We start from the raw sequence: 22,433 nt of genomic DNA, 5'->3' as shown, positions 1-22,433 counted from the left end.
TTACTTTCATAAACAAGCATGCCCATTGTTCTAGCAATGTATTGCTGAGAAACAGTCTACCTCAAAACTTAGTGGCTAAAAATAACAAAAATTCTTCGTTTAGCTCATGAATCTGCAATTCAGGCAGGGCTCAGCATGGCAGATTTGGCTGTGATTCACATAGTATCAGTCTAGGAATGGGAGAATCCACTTCCAAGACGGCATACTCACATGACTGGCAAGTTGATGCTAGTTGTCAGCTGGAAGCTTAGCTAGGCCCAAAAGAAAAGGGTCTGGATTCCTTTTCATTTGGGCATCTTTCTGCTTGGGCTTCCTCAAAATATGGTGACTGGGTTTCAACAGTAAGTATCCCAGAGACAGGAGGCAGACAGTGCCAGTTTCTTAAGACCTGTTTCAGAAACTGACAGCAGCACTTTCATCATCTATTTGACAAGAAATCACAGAACCCAGATTCAATGTACAGGAACATAAATTCTACTTCTCAATGGGTAGAGTGCTGAAGAACTGGGGGACATGTTTTAAAAGCACCATACTCATTAAGGGGTGTTTTTAAACAGCTATTTTTTTTTAAAAGGAATTCTAAAGTCAGTTCTTAGATCAGTATCATCTCTGTGAAATAAGTTTAGTAATAGCACTATTATTAACAGTATATAAAATACTATCATTTGTGTGTGTATGTATATAATATACACAAACACAATATATTTAACAGTATTGCAATATAACATATTATATTTATGACATATGTATTATTATAATGAGAAAATTATGAAATAATATGTATCACTTGCAACTTATAGTTAGCATTCAAGAAACATTAACTGCTGTAATACACCTCTCCATTATAGCACTTCTTCTGAAAACTTTAAATTCACTGTTATACAGTGTACTTAAAAATACTCAATCATTTATTGGGATTCCTTGTATGCATTATATTTATAAATATAAAGAAAAGGACTAATGGTCTTATGTGGTCTTATTATTGTCATTGTCTTTCTTCATTCCTAGCTCAAGTTTCTCTAGAACAGGGCTCTCAAAGTGTGGTCTCCATATCAACAGCATGGGAAACTTCACCTGTTTTCAATGCAAATCCTTAGGCCATCTTACACCTGTTAAATCAGAAATGGACAGGGAGTGGTGAGAAGCTGCAATCTATATTTTAACAAGCCCTCCAGGTGGTTCTCATGCAAATTTGGGAACCGCTTCTCTGGAACACCATGGCCTGGCAACACAGTTTGGTCACCTTCCTGGACGGCAGCAAGACTGATATTCCTGAGGAGAAAACTCTTCTCTTGACCCATTATATTAGTGTACTAGTCCCCAGTGAGATATTTTCTCTCCAATCCTCATTTTCTTCGGTGACTTTTAACAATGGGGACAATAAATGCCTGTCTCAGGGTTTTTGTGAACATTTTATAAAAAAAATCTTAAAAAATACTGTTTTCCTTCCATATTGGTACAATTAATCTAGTCTTTATTTTTTGACCCTTTATCTTTTTTTTTTTTTTCTTTTGAGGGAAGTGTCAGAGTACCAGGGCATGAGGGGAGAGTAAATTGATTGCTATGGAGGCTCTAACAGAAATCTACCCACTTCAAATGGCACCTTGGCCATCCTGAAGAACAGTTTAAGTTATGGATGCCCTTAGCATTCATAGGGAATAGCTCAGTGGTAATTGAACACAGACTATACACTGCACGGAGGATACTGAGGATATATACATAGCGCTGAGTTTGAGAAGCTCACACTTTTATTTAGAAAGATATTTACATAAGTAATCTTAAAGTAAAACTTCTAAAAAATAATGGCATAAGGCAACAGAGAAAGGCAGTCACCCACGTTGGTGTGGTTAATTTCCAGTTGGGTTGTATATTTAATAAGCGTACATGGGAAGCAGGTGTCTCCATAGCTGGCAGATTCTATGTGCAGGAAATGTAATAGGAGCTAGGCTTGGTAAGATTTGTTTGGGCAGAAGGGAAGGGAGAAGGCAAGAACAGAGAAACAAACAGCTAAGGGTAAGGTCTGTTTGGGACAGTGCATATTTCAGGGGCAGGAAAGGTGACATTCATGAAGAGTCATGCATAGGAGACGGGAATGAAGTGTGGAATGTGAGTGTGAGGAGAGAATCGAATTCTAGTCTTAGGAGCTCAGACTGGATATTGCCATAGGTAGCAGACTCCTCTAGAGTTAAATCTTTCAGAGTTAAATCCAGACTCTGCCTTTCACCAGCTGTGAGACGTTGGACAAGTCACCGAATCTCTCTGTGTTTTGATTCTTCCTAAACAAATCAAGTGTATAATAATAGTTCCTACTTGGTAGGGTTGTTATGAGAAGGAATTGATTTAATGCCTGTAAAGGGCCTAGAGCAGTACATGACACTTAACAAATGTAATATAAAATGTTTGCTAAATAATAAAGGTAGAGAAAACTTTGTTTAGGCATGTTAAGTAATGTTAATTATTGGGAATTGTCTGCTCATCTAACAAGTGCTTTGTATTTACCATAACTCTTTCAGATCTCATTAAAGATCAAACGTCTGCTTCCTTTTTTTTTTTTTTTGACAGAGTCTCACTCAGGCTGGAGTGTGGAGTTCAGTGGCATGATCTTGGCTCACGGCAACCTCCACCTTCTGGGTTCAAGCGATTCTCTTGTCTCAGCCTCCCAAGTAGCTGGGATTACAGGCGCCCACCACCCTGCAAGTTTTTGTATTTTGAGAAGAGACGAGGTTTCACCATTTGAGGAATATATGAGAGCGTCTCTACCTTTAAGCATCTCTGTGTATCTTGGCAATTTGAAAGATTCATTGCACCCTGAAATTTTACTCCATAACTGTTTACATGGTTAATCTTCAGGCAAACTGAGTGGGAGATGTGTTTTAAAAAGATAGGTACCCCCAAACCAAATAGCATTGACTGATTTTCACTAACAAAGGAAATCAGTTTATAACTAAAGCCTATTCTGGAAAGAGAATGTCCACACTTTTACATGTAATCCTAGATGATTATGGCAGGAATCTTTCTATTAAAAATAGAAGGGTGAAAATAGTTTACAGATTTACATCATGTTCCAGTTAACTATGAATAAATTAAGCTTTTATGAATAGGAAGGTAGCAAAGGATTACTAACATCATTCTAGACTAACTATAATCCCAGGATAGGAGGCAAATGATTAGCTAATATAACTCCATCAGCGGAATTTTTATCAATCTAAATATTCATCTTCTTTTCTACTCTCATCAAATATAATTGCAATTTTTACAGCAGGCTCTGTGAGACTGCAGATTATTTCTCTGTACACTCAAGCTGAAGACCAACAGACCTGACTCTATGCTGGGGTCTTAGATGTCATGGACAGTAATGGAAGCTGATAAACAGTTAAAGTAAAATAGCAGTTGGTTAAGTAGCAGCTGGGGTTGAAGTAAAGGAACCATGTAGCCTAATTCAAATATCACCTCCTCAATGATGTTTTCTTTATCTTTTTTCTCTTTATGCTCCATTAGGATTTTGAATATGTTTCTTCTACACTTGTTTTATTGAACTAAATTATTTTTAGTTGTATTGCTTCCCTCACTTCACTGAGTTTTTTGAGATAAAAGCAGCATATCTTGCCTTTTTAAAAAAAAAAAAACTAACACGTTTCTTGATTCTAACAGATGTTCCCATATTGCATAAGACAAATGATTAAATAAATTAACAAGTTGTAGAGAAGGACTCATCATATAAGCTTGGCTGGATTTATTTCATTTTCCCCTCCACCCTGCTCTTGACTATTTCTACCTGCTTTGTATATAGTTTGGATTAATAGGGCACTATTGCCCTCTGGCTCCTGGCTGGTTCAGCTAAGGGGTACCATCAACAGAAGACAGAGAGATGAAAGAAAGTGAAAACAGAGTTTCCCTAGTTTCCACCCAGTGGAGATGGTGAGGGTGGATGCATTCCTCTACCCAAGGCCACAGCTCCACACAGTTTATATCCCATGGGTGCCAATAACCACTTCCTCCATTGACTTTTTGGGATCCCTGTTGTTAGGAGCCTCAAGGAGCTACATCATCCCTTGTGGCTTTTTTATATCCTGCCCACATCTTTATGGAGTTTATTGAGCTCTCCTCAAATTACCCAGTTTCAGTTTCATGCAAAAACCCCATTTCTTACAGGGGCCTTGACATGGAAGGAGAAACTGATGTTAAGGAAGATGAAGACTGAGAATAGGTAGAAGTTTAAACATAGATATGACATTCAGCTCAAGTCCTAAAGAAGAATGACTGAGCTGGAGTGATGTCTTCTGGTATTTTCTTTCCTCTCAAAAATCCTATCCATTTTACTTATGATGTAGAGTTCTTTTAAGATTTTCTCCAGAAACTTTCTACTAGAACTTTCTTATTTTGTGGATGAATTTTAGATTCATTCCATGCCCCCTGGTGAAAAGACTTATTCTTTCCTCTGGGTAATTATCATATTTACAGAGGACAAAAGCAAAAAAAAAAAAAAAAAAGTGCAAAGAAAGGATCAGTGAAATCTGAGGTCAATTTAGGTATGCAGAGAAATGGACGAAAGTCATGTTTTTAGAAAATGGAAGAATAATTTTTTATAATGTGAAAGTAGTGTTTTCATGATGAGTAAACAAACAAAACTGGTTGCCATTCCAAAACTTATGATGTTCATGGATGAAAGTCCAGCAAATAGATTCACTCCATTGAGTCAGAACATAAAATGTTGCTTTACTCAGAAATTGTATAAGACTGCACATGAAAAGTTAATATTAATGAGTACTTATTAAATGCTTGTTATGTACCAGGAACTTGCTTATTACCTTACTTCATCCTCGCAACAACCTACGAGGTGCTGCTCATATTCCCAATGTGGAAGCTGAGAGGTTTGAAGGTTTATCTAGCAACAGTAAGAACAAGAGGTGAGATTTCATGTATGCAGGAGTATCTTACTCCAAATCTCCTCACTGCTGCAACCCCCTGCCTCCCACCTTCCTGGAATCTGCATGGGAAAGATTTTCATGCCATTCTGCACCAATTCTGGAGAGTTAGAGAGAAAATGACTACTATGCTCTCCAACTACCTGTAAGGAGGAGGTAGAAATAAAGTGCAAACAAACTCCTTTTTATTAAAACTTATCAGTTATAAGATATTGCTCACTACATCTCCAAAATTAAAAATATTAACCAAATGCTACCAAGTATGTGCTGGGCAGTATGCTTCACATGCATAATCTCCACGAATCCTTAAAACAACACAGTGAAATAGAGATTATAATACCCATTTTGGAAATGGCAGATAGGTTGAGTCCCATGCCCAAGATCCAGCAGGTAGTGGAACTGGATTTCTAAGCCAGGTCTCCCTGTCCTATTCCCTTTGTCTCCACACTTCCTTCTGGGGGAGGACTAAATTGACAAGGAACACTGAAGCTTCGACCAGTCTGAATCTCAAACATATTCTTAGTGCTGAGAAAGGCACCTCAAGTTGTGTATCTCTTCTCTGTGCAGTCGGGCATCTAGACTATCTTGAAAGTGTTTTAAACGTTCAAATAAGCATTTATTAATTTTCAAGCACAGCAGAACTTACAGCACTTCATATTCATAAGTTCTCCATCTATGGATAGATTCAACTAACTGAGAATCAAACATATACAGAAAAAAAATTTATGAAGTTTCAAAAAGCGAAATTTGAATTTGCACCACATTGACTACTGAGTTGAAGCCATGTGAATGAAGTGATGTTTAGACATTGTATTAGGTATTATAAGTAATCTAGAGATGCTTTAAAGCATATGCAAGCACGTGTAGGTTATATGCAAATACTATGCCATTTTATGTAAGGGATTGAGCATCTACAGATTTTAGTATCCACAGGGGTCCTGGAACCAATCCTCCACAGACACCAAGGAACAACTGTATATTACTTAGTGAAAATAGAACCAGAGCTACTGCCAAATGATTTGGGCCTTCCTTTCACGTCCCGTGGTTATTAGTGTCTGTCACTGTTATCAACACCACCACCTTTTTTACCAGCATTATCATCTTTAGTATGTCTACTCTCACCGCTTCTATTCAAGATTGTGCTGAAGGTTCTTGCAGGGCAATTAGTCAAGAAAAAAAAAAAGTCAGATGGGAAAGAAAGAAGTAAAACTATGTCTATTCAAAAATGACATTATTCTTTATGTAGAAAATTCTAAAGAATCTATTACCAAAAGATATAGAATGAATAAATGAGGTCAGCAGTGTTGCAACATAATTTAATTTTTACGTGAGCAATATATTATACAAAAATAAACTATATTTTTATATACTTGCAATGAGCAATCAAAAAATGAAACAAAACAAATATATTCAGAATAGCATCAAAAAGAATAAAACATTTGAAATAAATTTAACAAAAATAGTGTAAAGCTTATACTCTGAAAATTACAAAACACTGTTGAAAGAAATTCAAGATGTGTGTAAACGAAAAGATGTTTCATGTTCATGGACCTGGAGACAATATAATTAATTTTTGATGCACAGGTTCAACACAATCTCCATTTGAATCCAAACTGGCTTTGTGGAAATCAACAGGCTAATCCTAAAATTCATATGAAAACTTAAGGGACTCAGAATTGCCAAAATAATCTTTAAAAAGAACAAAATATGCAATTCACACTTCACAAGTACAAAACTTACTACGAAGCACCAGTAATCAAGGCAGTGTGGTACTGGCATAAAGATCAACATAGAGATTAATGGAATAAAACTAACAATCCAGAAATGAACCTTCATGTTTGTGGACGCCAAAATAATTCAATGAGGACAGAGTTGTTTTTCAGCAGTCAATGATGGGATGACTGGAAATCCATACACAAAGGAATAAATTTTAACCCTCTACTTCATATTATATAAAAAATTAACCATAATGGACTAATTTAAGAGCTAAAATATGAAGTCCTTACAAGAAAACATAGGATTAAATCTTTGTGACTTTGGATTTGGCAATGGTTTCTTAGATATTACACCAAAAGAACAAACAAACAAAAAAGAAAAAGTATAGATAAATTGTATCTCACCAAAATTACAAACTCTTGCACTTCTAAGGCCATCATCAAGGAAGTGAAGACACCAACAGAACAAGAGAAGGTTTTTGCAAATTATGTATGTGATAAGGGACTTATACTGAAAATATATAAATAATTCTTACAATTCAATAATAAAAGGAAAAATATTCAATTTTAAAAAGGGCAAGGACTTGAATCTTTTTTTTTTTTTTTTTTTTTTTTTGAGACAGGGTCTTGCTCTGTCATTCAGGCTAGAGTGCATTGGCACCATCATGACTCACTGCAGCCTCAACATCCTGGGCTCGCATGATCCTCCCACCTCAGCCTTTAAGTAGCTGGGACTACAGGCATGTGCCACCAAGCCCTGCTAATTTTTTTATTTTTATTTTTTTGTAGAGATGAGGTTCTTCCTATGTTGCTCAGGCTGGTCTCAAACTCCCGGCCTCAAGCCATCATCCCACCTTGGCCTCCCAAAGTGCTGGGATTACAGGTGTGGGCTGCCAAATAATTTTTTTTATTTATTCAAGCCAAATACTTTTTTTTTATTTATTCAAAATATAGTGATAACTTCACACCCACTAAGATGACTATAATAAAAAAGAAGGATATTAATAACTGTTGGTGAGAATGGAAATATCAGAACCCTTATACATTGCTGGTGGGAATGTAAAATGGTTCAGTCACATTGGAGAAAATTCTGGCAAGTTCTCAAAAAGTTAAATATAGTGTTATCATTTGACTCACCAATTCTACTGCTAAGTTCACAGAAATGTAAATATATGCCCACCAAAAAGTTTGTACACAAATGTTCACAGCAGAATTATTCGTAATATCCGGAAGGTGGAAACAAACTGAATGTCCATTAACTAATGAGTGGATAAACACATGGCATGACTGTATAGTGAAACATTATTTGACCATGAAAAAGAATAAAGTGCTAATACATGCTACAATGTGTAAGAAACTTGAAACACAATGCTAAGTGAAAGAAGTCAGTCACAAAAGACTACATAGTATATATGATTGCATTTATACGAATTGTCCAGAATGAATCTACAGACACAGAAAGTAGGCTAGTGATTTCCTAGGGCTGAGAGATGGGTACATTGGAGGTGGTAGCTAAAGGGTACAGGTTTCTTTTTGGAATGATGGAAACATTCTACAGTTGATTATGGTGGGCTTCTGATTCCATCAGAGGAGGAGACTGAACAACCACAGAGAAAGGGCAACAACTCTGTCAGGTGTGGTGGCTCACGCCTATAATCCCAGCACTTTGGGAGGCTGAGGCGGGCGGATCACAAGGTCAGGAGATCGAGACCATCCTGGCTAACGCGATGAGACCCCTGTCTCTACTAAAAATACAAAAAATTAGCCGGGCGTGGTGGCGGGTACCTGTAGTCCCAGCTACTCGGGAGGCTGAGGCAGGAGAATGGCATGAACCTGGGAGGAAGAGATTGCAGTGAGCCAAGATCAAGCCACTGCACTCCAGCCTGGGTGACAGAGCGTGACTCCGTCTCAAAAAAAAAAGGAGGCGGGGCAACAACTCTTAGCTTTATAGCTGCTATCACATGTTTGTCATTTTCATAAACTACTGTCTGTATTTGTTTAGCAGCAAATCTTTAAAACGGAAAGCATGTGGGAAATATCCTATAGTGGGTTCAGAGAGCAGGTTCTGAGGTGAAACTACTTATATTTGAGTCCTGTTCTTTCACTTTCTAAGTCAGAAAGTGTCTTCTGTGGGGAAAATTAAATGTCTTGTGTGCCCAATGTTGTACTATTCAACATAGCAGCTTCTAGCCACATGCATCTACTGAACACTTGAAATGTGTCTCATCCAAATTGAGATGTGCTTTATATACAAGATATATACTACATTTTGAAGATCTAATCTTCCCCCAAAAGTAAAGCTTCCCATTAATAATTTTTTATATTAATTACCTATTGATATGATAATACTTTGGATATTGTGGGTTAAATAAAATATATTATTACAGTTTATTTCACCTATTTTGGTTTACATTTTTAAAGTGGCTACTAGAAATTCCAAATTACTTATGTGACTCATATTTCTCTTAGTGCTGATCTATAATACGGAAATAATGCTACCTGTTAAATATAGTTTTTGTGAAGATTAAATTAATATGTGGAAAATGCTTTAAAATACCTTGTATATAATACGCACTCAGGAAGTGTTAGCTTTAACATTTACTTGAAGGTGGTCAGTTCAGAGAAGCAGGGAGCAACTTGTCACAGGCAGGACTGCAACATGAGCCAGGGAATGACAGCAACACTTCACAGAAGAAAAGAGGCCAGGCTAACCTTAAGGCTTGCAGGAAAGACCTGACTGGACAGAGGCCTGGAGATTCGCATTAGGGGGCTATACAATTCCCAAATAGACGTCTTTTCAGAAGACAAATGTGTCTGTATGCTGACATTTGTAATGGAGAAGTAGTCAGAACTAGAGGACTGCAAATGAGGTTTAAAGTTATTTTTCTGGCTCCAATACTATCTTATTTTCAAATGTGGACTGTCACTCTACCCCTCTTCATTTTCTGTCTTGTTTATCTACAAAGGAGTTACTGTTTGTCCTATGCTGCTGCTTTCTTGTTTCTTTGGAGCATGTTAGAGTTGCTCAGGATCGTCCATTCTCCACTGGGTGGGCAGATACTTGGCTCAGCAGCCCAGTAAACAGTTGGGAAATGGCCAAACACTAACATTCAGGGCACCACAGTCGTCACTGTTAGGTAAATGATTACATTTCGCAGAGCTGGCTGTGTTTTGTTAAACCTCACAGGGCTGAAGCGCCTGAGTCCACAGCATATTCAGCTTAGAACCCTAGACCAACTCACTTTCCCTGCGATGTCAGCATCTTTACAAAGTGGTTTCCCCAAGGCTGATGCTACCACCTACCATGTTCCACCCACCACCTTAGTTTCTGATTCCTTTCTTCCTTTATAGTAACATGAGAGTAAAGGGGCCAATCCAGAGCTTTATGAAAATTGGGGTTATGGCATGTTTTCAAGCTCACAGGTCCTTAAGAGGTTTTGGCTGCTGATATTTTCAGTGGCCCATTTTTCAAATGGGTCTGGTCTCCCATCTAGAGAACCTGGCCTGACCTATATTGCTGCAGAGGCTTAGCTGTGTATGTGTCTAGACTCAGAAAGTGGCAGAAATGAGAAATATGGTGTTGGAAGTAATGAAAGACAAAAGGGATTCAATATTATTTCTATATATTTATTTTATCACACTTCATTTTCAATTTACAACAAATAGTGGGCTAGCTAAACTTTTATTTCATGTGTGTGTGTTTAGTGGAAAATAAGCACCTGTCATTTGTTTTGGGTTTATCACCACATTTGTTTATTAATAAATATTTGCGAATGTTCAACATGGCTCTTTTAATTCATGCAAATAAAGACATTGTTTTCTTGATTTCATATTTTGGAAATCCGTTTCTTGAAGCAATGTTCTCTTAGTCATCCTAGCTATTGTGCAGATTACAGTTAAGTGAACTAGAGCTCTCACCCCCAAAAAGTTGAGATAAAATGATTAATATATGAGGATGTCCCTTAGAGGAGAGTGTATCACAATACAGTCTTAAAAAGCCACAGCAAAAGAAAAATCAAAGGGAGTTTCTGAAATTAATTTTTCTGATTCCTCTGTGCTAAGTCCAATATTTTTGCAGGGCTGGAGGTAGAGATCTGAATGTCTTTGGAGCAACCTCACTACATGGTCAGCAGAAAGATGAGATATTATTTCTATGTTCCTTCCACCTTAAGGCTTAATAAAACTAACAATAACAGAGACATAAATATTAATTCTTGAAGTTGGCGAATAAGTCTTTTAAAAGTCTTGTCCCTTCTCCCCAAGCCGCCAACTCCAAAAAAGAGAAAAAAAAATGGTTTGTTTCTTACTTTTTTTTTTTTTTTTTTCTGATTAGGGAACATGTTTAGATTTCCTGTCATGCTTAAGGAAGTCTTATCAAGGGCTTCATATACATTGATCAAAAATTGTTGAAACAAAATTAGGTTCTCCTTGTGTGGTTTTGTTTTTGTTTTTGTTTTTAACAAACACTAGTTTCCTCTTAGAGAATAACTGTTCTCACTGTACCAAATGGGATTTGAGAGACGTACAAGAAAACTAAGAATGTTGTTGAAAGTGTCACATGACGATACAAAATGACACTGTGGGTAGCATACTGCATATACCCAAATTTGATCAAACTGCAGTTTTTTGTAGTTTTTTACAAAAATCTTAAATACAGGTAAATATGTAAACGCTGTGCTCTCAGAGAGCAAGTACTTAGTCATGTCACATCGTGTCCCTTTCGGGGAGACAAATTCAAGTAAAATATCACAGGTCAGTTTCAAAACCATCCGCTGGAAGTACTATCTGGCTGAGGGGCAAACACCACTTTGCACATCTCCGAGTTCTCTTGATGGAGCGGGAATTCACATCCTGCTAACACGCTTTCTTTTCTTTTCTGAGAGACATAACCTCTGCCTGTGGACAGCCTTTCGTACTTTTTCTCGAATTGCCTGTACAACAACAGCAAGAGTAACAGAATTACACACACAGTTAAGTCACCCTACACCTCTCCAGCCAAGTTACTGAATGTATACTTGAAGTTTCTGTTCCAAAGCAATTTGAGAAAGGATATGAGTGTCAAAGGCTACTCCATGAATGGGTGACTTTCTTCTCATTTCTTTCTTTCTTTCTTTGTTTTTTTTTTTGAGACAGAGTCTCGCTGTGTCGCCCAGGCTGGAGTGCAGTGGGTGATCTCGGCTCACTGCAAGCTCCGCCTCCCAGGTTCACGCCATTCTCCTGCCTTGGCCTCCCGAGTAGCTGGGACTACAGGCGCCCGCCACCATGCCCGGGTAATTTTTTTTTTTTTTTGTATTTTTAGTAGAGACGGGGTTTCACCGTGTTAGCCAGGATGGTCTGGATCTCCTGACCTCGTGATTCACCTGTCTCGGCCTCCCAAAGTGGTGGGATTACAGGCGTGAGCCACCGCTCCCGGCCTCATTTCTTTTTATATCAACAGAAACACTTCAAATGCCTGGGATATGGGAGTCCTGCCATACAGTTTTCTAGAATGAAAGACTAAATTCCTTTCAGCTTTTTGGTGATGCTGTTACGCTTTGCATGCTGTGCTGTGTCTTACCCTTCATTCCAGAAGTCCCACCTTGGGAGCACTCTCTTTTTGAGTAACAGGCAAACCCTGCTGGATTTAAGCAGAGAATGTGGACAGAGAAACATTCCAAGAGCTCTGGCCCAAGGGAAATGTGGAACCAAACCAATTAATCATGTGGGTGGGTTGGTGGTCACTGCATTTCAACCATTAGAAGGTTGGCTTTTTTTAATGCATTTGTGGAGGTTTATTCTAGATGTAAGTTAATGTAAGTTAGTGACAGCTTAATAGGTTTACTATAATGCGCAATATTTTATTCTGTGAAAATACAGCCCATTCATGTTTACATTTATATAATTGATGCATTTTTTAATATGAATCATGAAATGTCAGTAAAATAATGAAGATGCTCGATTTGGCCTACTTATCAAAGGAGATGATGTAAGATGTGGCTTGCTGTTTTAAGTCTACAAATGATCCTTATAGTTAGTGTAGGTCAACTACTATGAAAGGGTCAGTGCTACCTAGACCCAAAGCATTCTAGCTCTGTGTGATAGTACTGGTACAAATAATGGTTACAAAATTCAAATGACATAGCATAAAGTTACATGGAAATTACATCTTTATATTTTAAAACACTAACAATTCTACCAAAAGCATTATTTAAAAAAATTCAGAATCTCAAACTCTGAAACTTGAGCCAAAACTTAAACAGGGTCAAGTTGCTGTTATATGGAATACTTAATAACTGCAAATTCATTTTTGCCCTTAAAGATGGTAAATGGATTGCCAGGTGTTTTATTTGAAATATTCTGTCCAGCAGTTTATTGTGAAGATATCAGAAAGTAAATGTGTACCTGATTTTTTTTTATGAAACTATGTGGCAACTCCTATGGTAAATCATAGGCCTTTCTTTCCTTGATAAATTGTTTCTGGATTAGAATATGATACTATCTCCAGAAACAAATGAACTAGTCATTAGATTTTTTTGGTACCCCAGAAACTGACTTTTTTTTTGGCCTTATCAATTATTCTTCTACTCATTTAAAGAAAATTCATCTTTCACTGAGTTTCTACTGTTTCCTTTTAATTCTGAAACTGAATGTTCTAGATTGAATGCAAGTTCCTGGTGCACTGGTGATGGTCCTGGAACATTACCTGAATGCTGTATCTTACCTGAATGGAGCTTCATCCTTGTCCATCTGCATGCAAACTAAGAATGGGTACTGAGAAAACTGTACTGTGGAGATAAACTCCAGGCCTCCTTCTGTTTCTGTACTGGTTTCCAAGCCAGCTTTCACAAAAGAGGAGTCTACTGTGATGTCAGTAGTTATTACCACAGTCACCCTAAATATTTGAGAAAAAAAGAAAAAAACTGTTCATATTATATTTAATGGAATTGGACTAACAGCTATAATTTTACAGGATCTGAACTTATGATGCCAGTGACTGGAAGAAGACACTTAAGGGATTCAGAAGTGACCTGGATGTGCTCAGAGTTCTGCTGGTAACCAGGGCCTGGTGAGTCTCAGATATTGGGCAGGGAAGATTTGCCCTTCCCCTGAGCTCTCCCCTGCCTTCAGTTGCAGATGTGGGGAGTGCCTATAAGATACTACATTGTTTTGTATTGGCATAACAAAGACCAAAATGAAAACATTCTTGGAACCCAGTCCTCTTAGGAGGTCAGAAATACTCAAGTTATATTAAAAGGGAGTCTAAACTCACCAAGAAGATAATTGATGTTTATAGTTTTTGTTAACTATCTCTCTGTTGGCTTCTAGGCAGCTTTTTAATTCCATTTCATTACCTTCCCCAAAGAATCTCTAGAGGTGTAAGCTCTTGGTTGCCAAGATATTTGAAAAAAAATATTGTGTTACAAAAAATCATTCTTACAGTGGGGCATGTACAGTAAGTAGGTCCCAGGAGGAACGAATATGGTGGGTCCTTTAAGAACTGGATAAACAGATTGCACTGGCTGGGAGTGTGCCTTGGATAACAATGAAAAGGATAAATAATTTCAACAGATGGTTTACCTCTACTTTAATTTAATTGTGGACTTTAAATCAAACTGTGATAAATTATTTTCACAATTAAATCAGAGTTCTATGCCCATATTTTTTGACAGGCGTATTAATTTTTGCTGTGCAAATTAAAACCCCTGCTGCTATTATGATCAGTGTAAAAGTAGGTCACAGGTTGTTTTAATCCCTGAATCACTTAGAGTACTTTCTGATGTCCTATATTCAGCAAAGGCTTAAAAGATATTTTTTCAAATGAACAAGTGGAAATGGAAGACAGATTGGTTACACTATGGCTAATGGAGATTCTTAAGGATACTGTGTTCTTTAGAAAAAAATCCAAATTACTTTTTGTTGTTGTTGCTGTTGTTGATTTCTCTTTACAAAGAATTCAATTCCATTTCATTTGGAAAAACTTCTGTCTAGAAAGTACTTTGGAAAGAGGTGAAAGATGACTGATTATGTGGGAAGCCCTAAATTATATTGCTGAACCCTTTGATGACCAGTGTCATTTTTCATTCTGTGGTTCCTTTTAGTAACACTGTGGGTCACACTTCACATTAAATGTACTACTGTTTGATTGCTCTCAGTTCCTTCTTCCATAGTTCAAAATGAATCAAAAATTTGATTTTATCACATATCTCACTTTTGCCTGAGTGTGTTTTTAAATATTAAAAAAGTAAAAATAGGTTGCATTTCTATTTCCTTTTTAAAAATTCTGTAACAAAAGAAGACTAATAATTTTCATCTTCACACTAGTTCAAAGACATTGTTTCATGCTCAAAGTAAAACACTTTCATTAAATCTCACAGGTAGATTAGAAAAATTAAAGGAGATTAGACTATTTTATTTAGAAAAAGGAATGCTGATGAAAAGACTTAAGGACTCCTAACGTTTAATACTTAGTTTCTGCACAGATGAAATTATCTTCTTTATTTTTCTCCATTGAAGACAACAAAAGAGGAAAGTTTGCCTTAAAGTAAAATTTCTTCTTTTGGTGAAACACCAAAAGAAGATGAACATCTGATTCACAGGGCATTCTGTCTATGTATGTCTTTAAAAACAGGAAAATTGTTGGCTGAGTCGTGTTAGGTACTGACGTGCTCATAAGAAGCTATGGACAGAATAACTTCCTGTGATCAGTTCCAACTCTATCATTTTATGATTACAAATAGAAAGCATAGATTTTGAAAAGTCAGAAGGTTAATTCCCAAAACATATTTCTGAAGTTCTCTGCATATAGTATTATATGTAATTCATAAATGTATAATGCATAAACACTTACCTATTTTTCACTCGGGTTTTAGACTCACGATACCACAAGCTAAACTCCATTGCACCTGAAATATCAATAGCTAGGCCACCCTGGACCTCTATATTGGCTTTTAGTCCAGATTGTAACTGAAGTTCCTAGAAGAAGAAAAAAACCATAATAGTTATAAAAATAATAATTACAATTTAGTTAACCCCCTTTCCAATGGCACATTTGACCTCCTACTGTAGATAATTCCATTTGAATTGTGTTGATGTTGGAGTCTTTCTCTAGGCTTGGAAACATGCTGTCCTAATCTTGATCACCAGAAGTAGACTCTGTTGATTTGCTAAATTAATTAGTAAATTAAAACACCAGAGTAATGAAGTGCCAATTAAGAAGGATGTTTTCCTTCAATCATTGCTACACTTTGAAAGGAACAATGGTTCTCAAAGTGTGTTTCTGTGAGGAACAGCATTAGCTGTGCCTGGGAACTGGTTTGAAGTACAGATTATCAGCTCCCCTCCATACTTATTAAATTAGAAAATCTGAGGATGGGGTTTAGCAGTCTATGTTTTAACAAGCCCTTGTATGATTCTGATCCACCTAAATTTGGAAACTTTTGAGCTAAGGAAAATGACGTCATCTCCATCAGAAATCTAGCTGTGGCTTTTTGTCCAGGGAAGTAAGAGAAGGAGGTTTGGATCAGGTGATCTCTCGAGGTCCCTCAGCACTTCTCTAGTTATGTGCTGTGTCAAATACAGTCAACTGCATCCTGCTAGAAAATAACAGACAAGTTTTAAAACTCCCGGTGGAGTGTGTTTGTCCGTTAGTTTCCAAGGGGAACTTGTTACAGGACTACCTTTGCCCAGCCCCGAGTATAATAAAAGCCAAGGGTGCTCAAGTCCCTTATATAAAAAGGCATAGTATTTGCATGTAACCTATACCCATTCTCCCAAACACTTTAAATCTTCTCTAGATTACTTATAATATCTAATACAATGTAAATGCTATGTTGCTGCTATGCTGTATTTTAAAAATTATATTAATATTTACTGTCATTTTGCTATATTTTATTGTTCGGGTTTTTTTTTTTTCAAATATTTTTTATCTGGGGTTGGTTGAATTTGATGAGGAACCAGTGGTTATAGAGAGGCCAACTGTATACAAGTTCCAGGAATTGCTTACATCCAACTAGAAAAAGAAGGCAAAGCAATTTAACTAAGCCTTAATATGCTGCTGTTTGACATTTGAAATGACATTGAGTTAATGGTCAAGTTCAACATGAACTCAGTAGCATTTTTCAGAGGGACAGTAATTATTTACAAACATGGTCCATCTTGAGCAATTTTGTCGTTGTCTGAAACCCATTGTTTTGTGAAGTTTGCCTGCATTTAGCCTTTAAGACTTGCATTTTTTTTTTTTTCATGTACATTAGTTGAGGTGATGTTGGCACAAAACTTTTTAGCTGGATTGGAATCAGATTGCCTGGGGACAGTGCTGAAAGTGATAATGATTTTGAGAAAAAGACTCAGTATTCTTAATTTTGATATTCCTCTAAAGATCTTAAATTCCTGGCAACCGGCAGGATGACTAACTTCTTTATGTAACTGCCCTACTCAGACCAAACAAGTCATGCATTTGCCAACTATAACTGCCATGATTTCATTTTCTAGAAAGGATTGTGTTGATCTCCTTGAGTTCTCTCCACTTTCCAAAAAAAGGTGACAAAAAATCCCAGGCAAAGGACTTGGTTTACAACCAGGTGTACTAAAAAAGTATGGTTGTGGCATGAAGCTATTTTCAGTATGAAGGACACTCTTTGATGGAAGCATGAGATTCTCAGTGCCATGCTCAGGACACATTAGGACATAGCCCTAAGGATACTTAAAGAGACATTTGGTATAGAACAAAATATGGCTGCAAGGGATGAAGGGGTTGCCTCAGGCATTATAACTAATGTGATGGATGCAAACTATCCTGAGGAAACCACAATAGTCATACCCACATTTTCACCTATGCCTGTGAACTACGGGACCAAAATATGAGAGTTCTGTATGTGTATGCAAACGTGATTGTTCCCAAATGAAAGCTATGGTGTGCCTCGCCTCAGAAGTATTCCTTTCTTTGCATCTTTTTCTCTCTTCCTAATTTGAAAATTATAATCTTGATCATCTACCCAGTCCAGCAGAGCCCTGTGATGTGGACCTTGACCTTCCCACCAACCATATATTAAATGGAAGGCGGGAACGGGAGCAAGATGGCCGAATAGGAACAGCTCCAGTCTCCAACTCCCAGCACGACCGACACAGAAGACTGGTGATTTCTGCATTTTCAACTGAGGTACTGGGGTCATCTCACTAGGGAGTGCCGGACAATCGGTGCTGGTCAGCTGCTGCAGCCCGACCAGCGAGAGCTGAAGCAGGGCGAGGCATCGCCTCACCTGGGAAGTACAAGGGGGAAGGGAATCCCTTTTCCTAGCCAGGGGAACTGAGACACACAACACCTGGAAAATCGGGTAACTCTCACCCCAATACTGCGCTTTAAGCAAACGGGCACACCAGGAGAATATATCCCACACCTGGCTGGGAGGGTACCACGGCCACGGAGCCTCCCTCATTGCTAGCACAGCAGTCTGCGATCTAACCGCAAGCCAGCAGCGAGGCTGGGGAAGGGGCGCCCGCCATTGCTGAGGCTTAAGTAGGTAAACAAAGCCGCTGGGAAGCTCCAACTGGGTGGAGCTCACAGCAGCTCAAGGAAACCTGCCTGTCTCTGTAGACTCCACCTCTGGGGACAGGGCACAGCTAAACAACAAAAGGGGAAGCAGTAGAGGCCTGTACAGACCTGAACGACTCTGTCTGACAGCTTTGAAGAGAGCAGTGGATCTCCCAACACCAAGGTTGAGATCTGAGAAGGGACAGACTGCCTGCTCAAGTGGGTCACTGACCCCTGAGTAGCCTCACTGGGAGACATCCCCCACTAGGGGCAGTCTGACACCCCACACCTCACAGGGTGGAGTACACCCCTGAGAGGAAGCTTCCAAAGGAAGAATCAGACAGGTACACTCGCTGTTCAGCAATGTTCTATCTTCTGCAACCTCTGCTACTGATACCCAGGCAAACAGGGTCTGGAGTGGACCTCAAGCAATCTCCAACAGACCTACAGCTGAGGGTCCTGACTGTCAGAAGGAAAACTATCAAACAGGAAGGACACCTATACCAAAACCCCATCAGTACGTTACCATCATCAAAGACCAGAGACAGATAAAACCACAAAGATGGGGAAAAAGCAGGGCAGAAAAGCTGGAAATTCAAAAAATAAGAGCGCATCTCCCCCTGCAAAGGAGCGCAGCCCATCGCCAGCAACGGATCAAAGCTGGTCAGAGAATGACTTTGATGAGATGAGAGAAGAAGGCTTCAGTCCATCAAACTTCTCAGAGCTAAAGGAGGAATTACGTACCCAGGGCAAAGAAACTAAAAATCTTGAAAAAAGAGTGGAAGAATTGACAGCTAGACTAATTAATGCAGAGAAGGTCATAAATGAAATGACAGAGATGAAAACCATGACACGAGAAATATGTGACAAATGCACAAGCTTCAGTAACCGACTCGATCAACTGGAAGAAAGAGTATCAGCGATTGAGGATCAAATGAATGAAATGAAGCGAGAAGAGAAACCAAAAGAAAAAAGAAGAAAAAGAAATGAACAAAGCCTGCAAGAAGTATGGGATTATGTAAAAAGACCAAATCTACGTCTGATTGGGGTGCCTGAAAGTGAGGGGGAAAATGGAACCAAGTTGGAAAACACTCTTCAGGATATCATCCAGGAGAACTTCCCCAACCTAGTAGGGCAGGCCAACATTCAAATTCAGGAAACACAGAGAACGCCACAAAGATACTCCTCCAGAAGAGCAACTCCAAGACACATAATTGCCAGATTCACCAAAGTTGAAATGAAGGAAAAAGTCTTAAGGGCAGCCAGAGAGAAAGGTCGGGTTACCCACAAAGGGAAGCCCATCAGACTAACAGTAGATCTCTCGGCAGAAACTCTACAAGCCAGAAGAGAGTGGGGGCCAATATTCAACGTTCTTAAAGAAAAGAATTTTAAACCCAGAATTTCATATCCAGCCAAACTAAGTTTCATAAGTGAAGGAGAAATAAAATCCTTTACAGATAAGCATACGCTTAGAGATTTTGTCACCACCAGGCCTGCCTTACAAGAGACCCTGAAGGAAGCACTAAACATGGAAAGGAACAACCGGTACCAGCCATTGCAAAAACATGCCAAAATGTAAAGACCATCAAGGCTAGGAAGAAACTGCATCAACTAACAAGCAAAATAACCAGTTAATATTATAATGGCGGGATCAAGTTCACACATAGCAATATTAACCTTAAATGTAAATGGACTAAATGATCCAATTAAAAGACACAGACTGGCAAACTGGATAAAGAGTCAAGACCCATCAGTCTGCTGTATTCAGGAGACCCATCTCACTTGCAGAGACATACATAGGCTCAAAATAAAGGGATGGAGGAAGATCTACCAAGCAAATGGAGAACAAAAAAAAAGCAGGGGTTGCAATTCTATTCTCTGATAAAACAGACTTTAAACCATCAAAGATCAAAAGAGACAAAGAAGGCCATTACATAATGGTAAAGGGATCAATTCAACAGGAAGAGCTAATTATCCTAAATATATATGCACCCAATACAGGAGCACCCAGATTCATAAAGAAAGCCCTTAGAGACTTACAAAGAGACTTAGACTCCAATACAATAATAATGGGAGACTTCAACACTCCACTGTCAACATTAGACAGATCAACGAGACAGAAAGTTAACAAGAATATCCAGGAATTGAACTCATCTCTGCACCAAGAGGACCTAATAGACATCTATAGAACTCTCCACCCCAAATCAACAGAATATACATTCTTCTCAGCACCACATCGCACTTATTCCAAAATTGACCACATAATTGGAAGTAAAGCACTCCTCAGCAAATGTAAAAGAACAGAAATTATAACAAACTGTCTCTCAGACCACAATGCACTCAAACTAGAACTCAGGACTAAGAAACTCAATCGAAACTGCTCAACTACATGGAAACTGAACAACCTGCTCCTGAATGACTACTGGGTACATAACGAAATGAAGGCAGAAAGAAAGATGTTCTTTGAAATCAATGAGAACAAAGATACAACATACCAGAATCTCTGGGACACATTTAAAGCAGTGTGTGTAGAGGGAAATTTATAGCACTAAATGCCCACAAGAGAAAGCAGGAAAGATCTAAAATTGACACTCTAACATCACAATTAAAAGAAATAGAGAGGCAAGAGCAAACACATTCAAAAGCTAGCAGAAGGCAAGAAATCACTAAGATTAGAGCAGAACTGAAGGAGATAGAGACACAAAAACCCTCCAAAAAATCAATGAATCCAGGAGTTGGTTTTTTGAAAAGATCAACAAAATTGACAGACCACTAGCAAGACTAATAAAGAAGAAAAGAGAGAGGAATCAAATAGACGCAATAAAAAATGATAAAGGGGATATCACCACGGACCCCACAGAAATACAAACTACCATCAGAGAATACTATAAACACCTCTACACAAATCAACTAGAAAATCTAGAAGAAATGGATAATTTCCTGGACACTTACACTCTTCCAAGGCTAAACCAGGAAGAAGTTGAATCCCTGAATAGACCAATAGCAGGCTCTGAAATCGAGGCAACAATTAATAGCCTACCCACCAAAAAAAGTCCAGGACCAGATGGATTCACAGCTGAATTCTACCAGAGGTACAAGGAGGAGCTGGTACCATTCCTTCTGAAACTATTCCAATCAATAGAAAAAGAGGGAATCCTCCCTAACTCATTTTATGAAGCCAACATCATCCTGACACCAAAGCCTGGCAGAGACACAACAAAAAAAGAGAATTTTAGACCAATATCCCTGATGAACATTGATGCAAAAATCCTCAATAAAATACTGGCAAACCGGATTCAGCAGCACATCAAAAAGCTTATCCACCATGATCAAGTGGGCTTCATCCCTGGGATGCAAGGCTGGTTCAACATTTGCAAATCAATAAACGTAATCCAGCATATAAACAGAACCAAAGACAAGAACCACATGATTATCTCAATAGATGCAGAAAAGGCTTTTGACAAAATTCAACAGCCCTTCATGCTAAAAACGCTCAATAAATTCAGTATTGATGGAACGTACCTCAAAATAATAAGAGCTATTTATGACAAACCCACAGCTAATACCATACTGAATGGGCAAAAACTGGAAAAATTCCCTTTGAAAACTGGCACAAGACAGGGATGCCCTCTCTCACCACTCCTATTCAACATAGTGTTGGAAGTTCTGGCTAGGGCAATCAGGCAAGAGAAAGAAATGAAGGGTATCCAGTTAGGAAAAGAAGAAGTCAAATTGTCCCTGCTTGCAGATGACATGATTGTATATTTAGAAAACCCCATTGTCTCAGCCCAAAATCTCCTTAAGCTGATAAGCAACTTCAGCAAAGTCTCAGGATACAAAATTAATGTGCAAAAATCACAAGCATTCTTATACACCAGTAACAGACAAACAGAGAGCCAAATCAGGAATGAACTTCCATTCACAATTGCTTCAAAGAGAATCAAATACCTAGGAATCCAACTTACAAGGGATGTAAAGGACCTCTTCAAGGAGAACTACAAACCACTGCTCAGTGAAATCAAAGAGGACACAAACAAATGGAAGAACATACCATGCTCATGGATAGGAAGAATCAATATCGTGAAAATGGCCATACTGCCCAAGGTTATTTATAGATTCAATGCCATCCCCATCAAGCTACCAATGAGTTTCTTCACAGAATTGGAAAAAACTGCTTGAAAGTTCATATGGAACCAAAAAAGAGCCCACATTGTCAAGACAATCCTAAGTCAAAAGGACAAAGCCGGAGGCGTCACGCTACCTGACTTCAAACTATACTACAAG

The 22,433-nt window shown here is 38.3% G+C and overlaps 1 protein-coding gene across 1 annotated transcript in view; it reads right to left on the bottom strand.

Annotated features, from left to right (window-relative positions):
* Window positions 1–10,255: 10,255 nt before the first annotated feature.
* MTTP (microsomal triglyceride transfer protein) overlaps window positions 10,256–22,433 on the bottom strand; it is a 54,679-nt gene continuing 42,501 nt past the window's right edge. Inside the window, exons 16-18 of the mRNA XM_010371637.2 lie at window positions 15,468–15,592; window positions 13,341–13,511; window positions 10,256–11,571 (exon numbers count right to left, since the gene is read on the bottom strand). Of these exons, the coding sequence (XP_010369939.2) occupies window positions 11,400–11,571; window positions 13,341–13,511; window positions 15,468–15,592 (468 nt within the window). The 3' untranslated portion in view covers window positions 10,256–11,399. The remainder of the gene's footprint in view (window positions 11,572–13,340; window positions 13,512–15,467; window positions 15,593–22,433) is intronic.

This window comes from Rhinopithecus roxellana, chromosome 2 (assembly GCF_007565055.1).
Source record: "Rhinopithecus roxellana isolate Shanxi Qingling chromosome 2, ASM756505v1, whole genome shotgun sequence".
NCBI classification, from domain to species: Eukaryota; Metazoa; Chordata; class Mammalia; order Primates; family Cercopithecidae; genus Rhinopithecus; species Rhinopithecus roxellana.
This window is presented reverse-complemented; position numbering and strand designations above follow the sequence as displayed.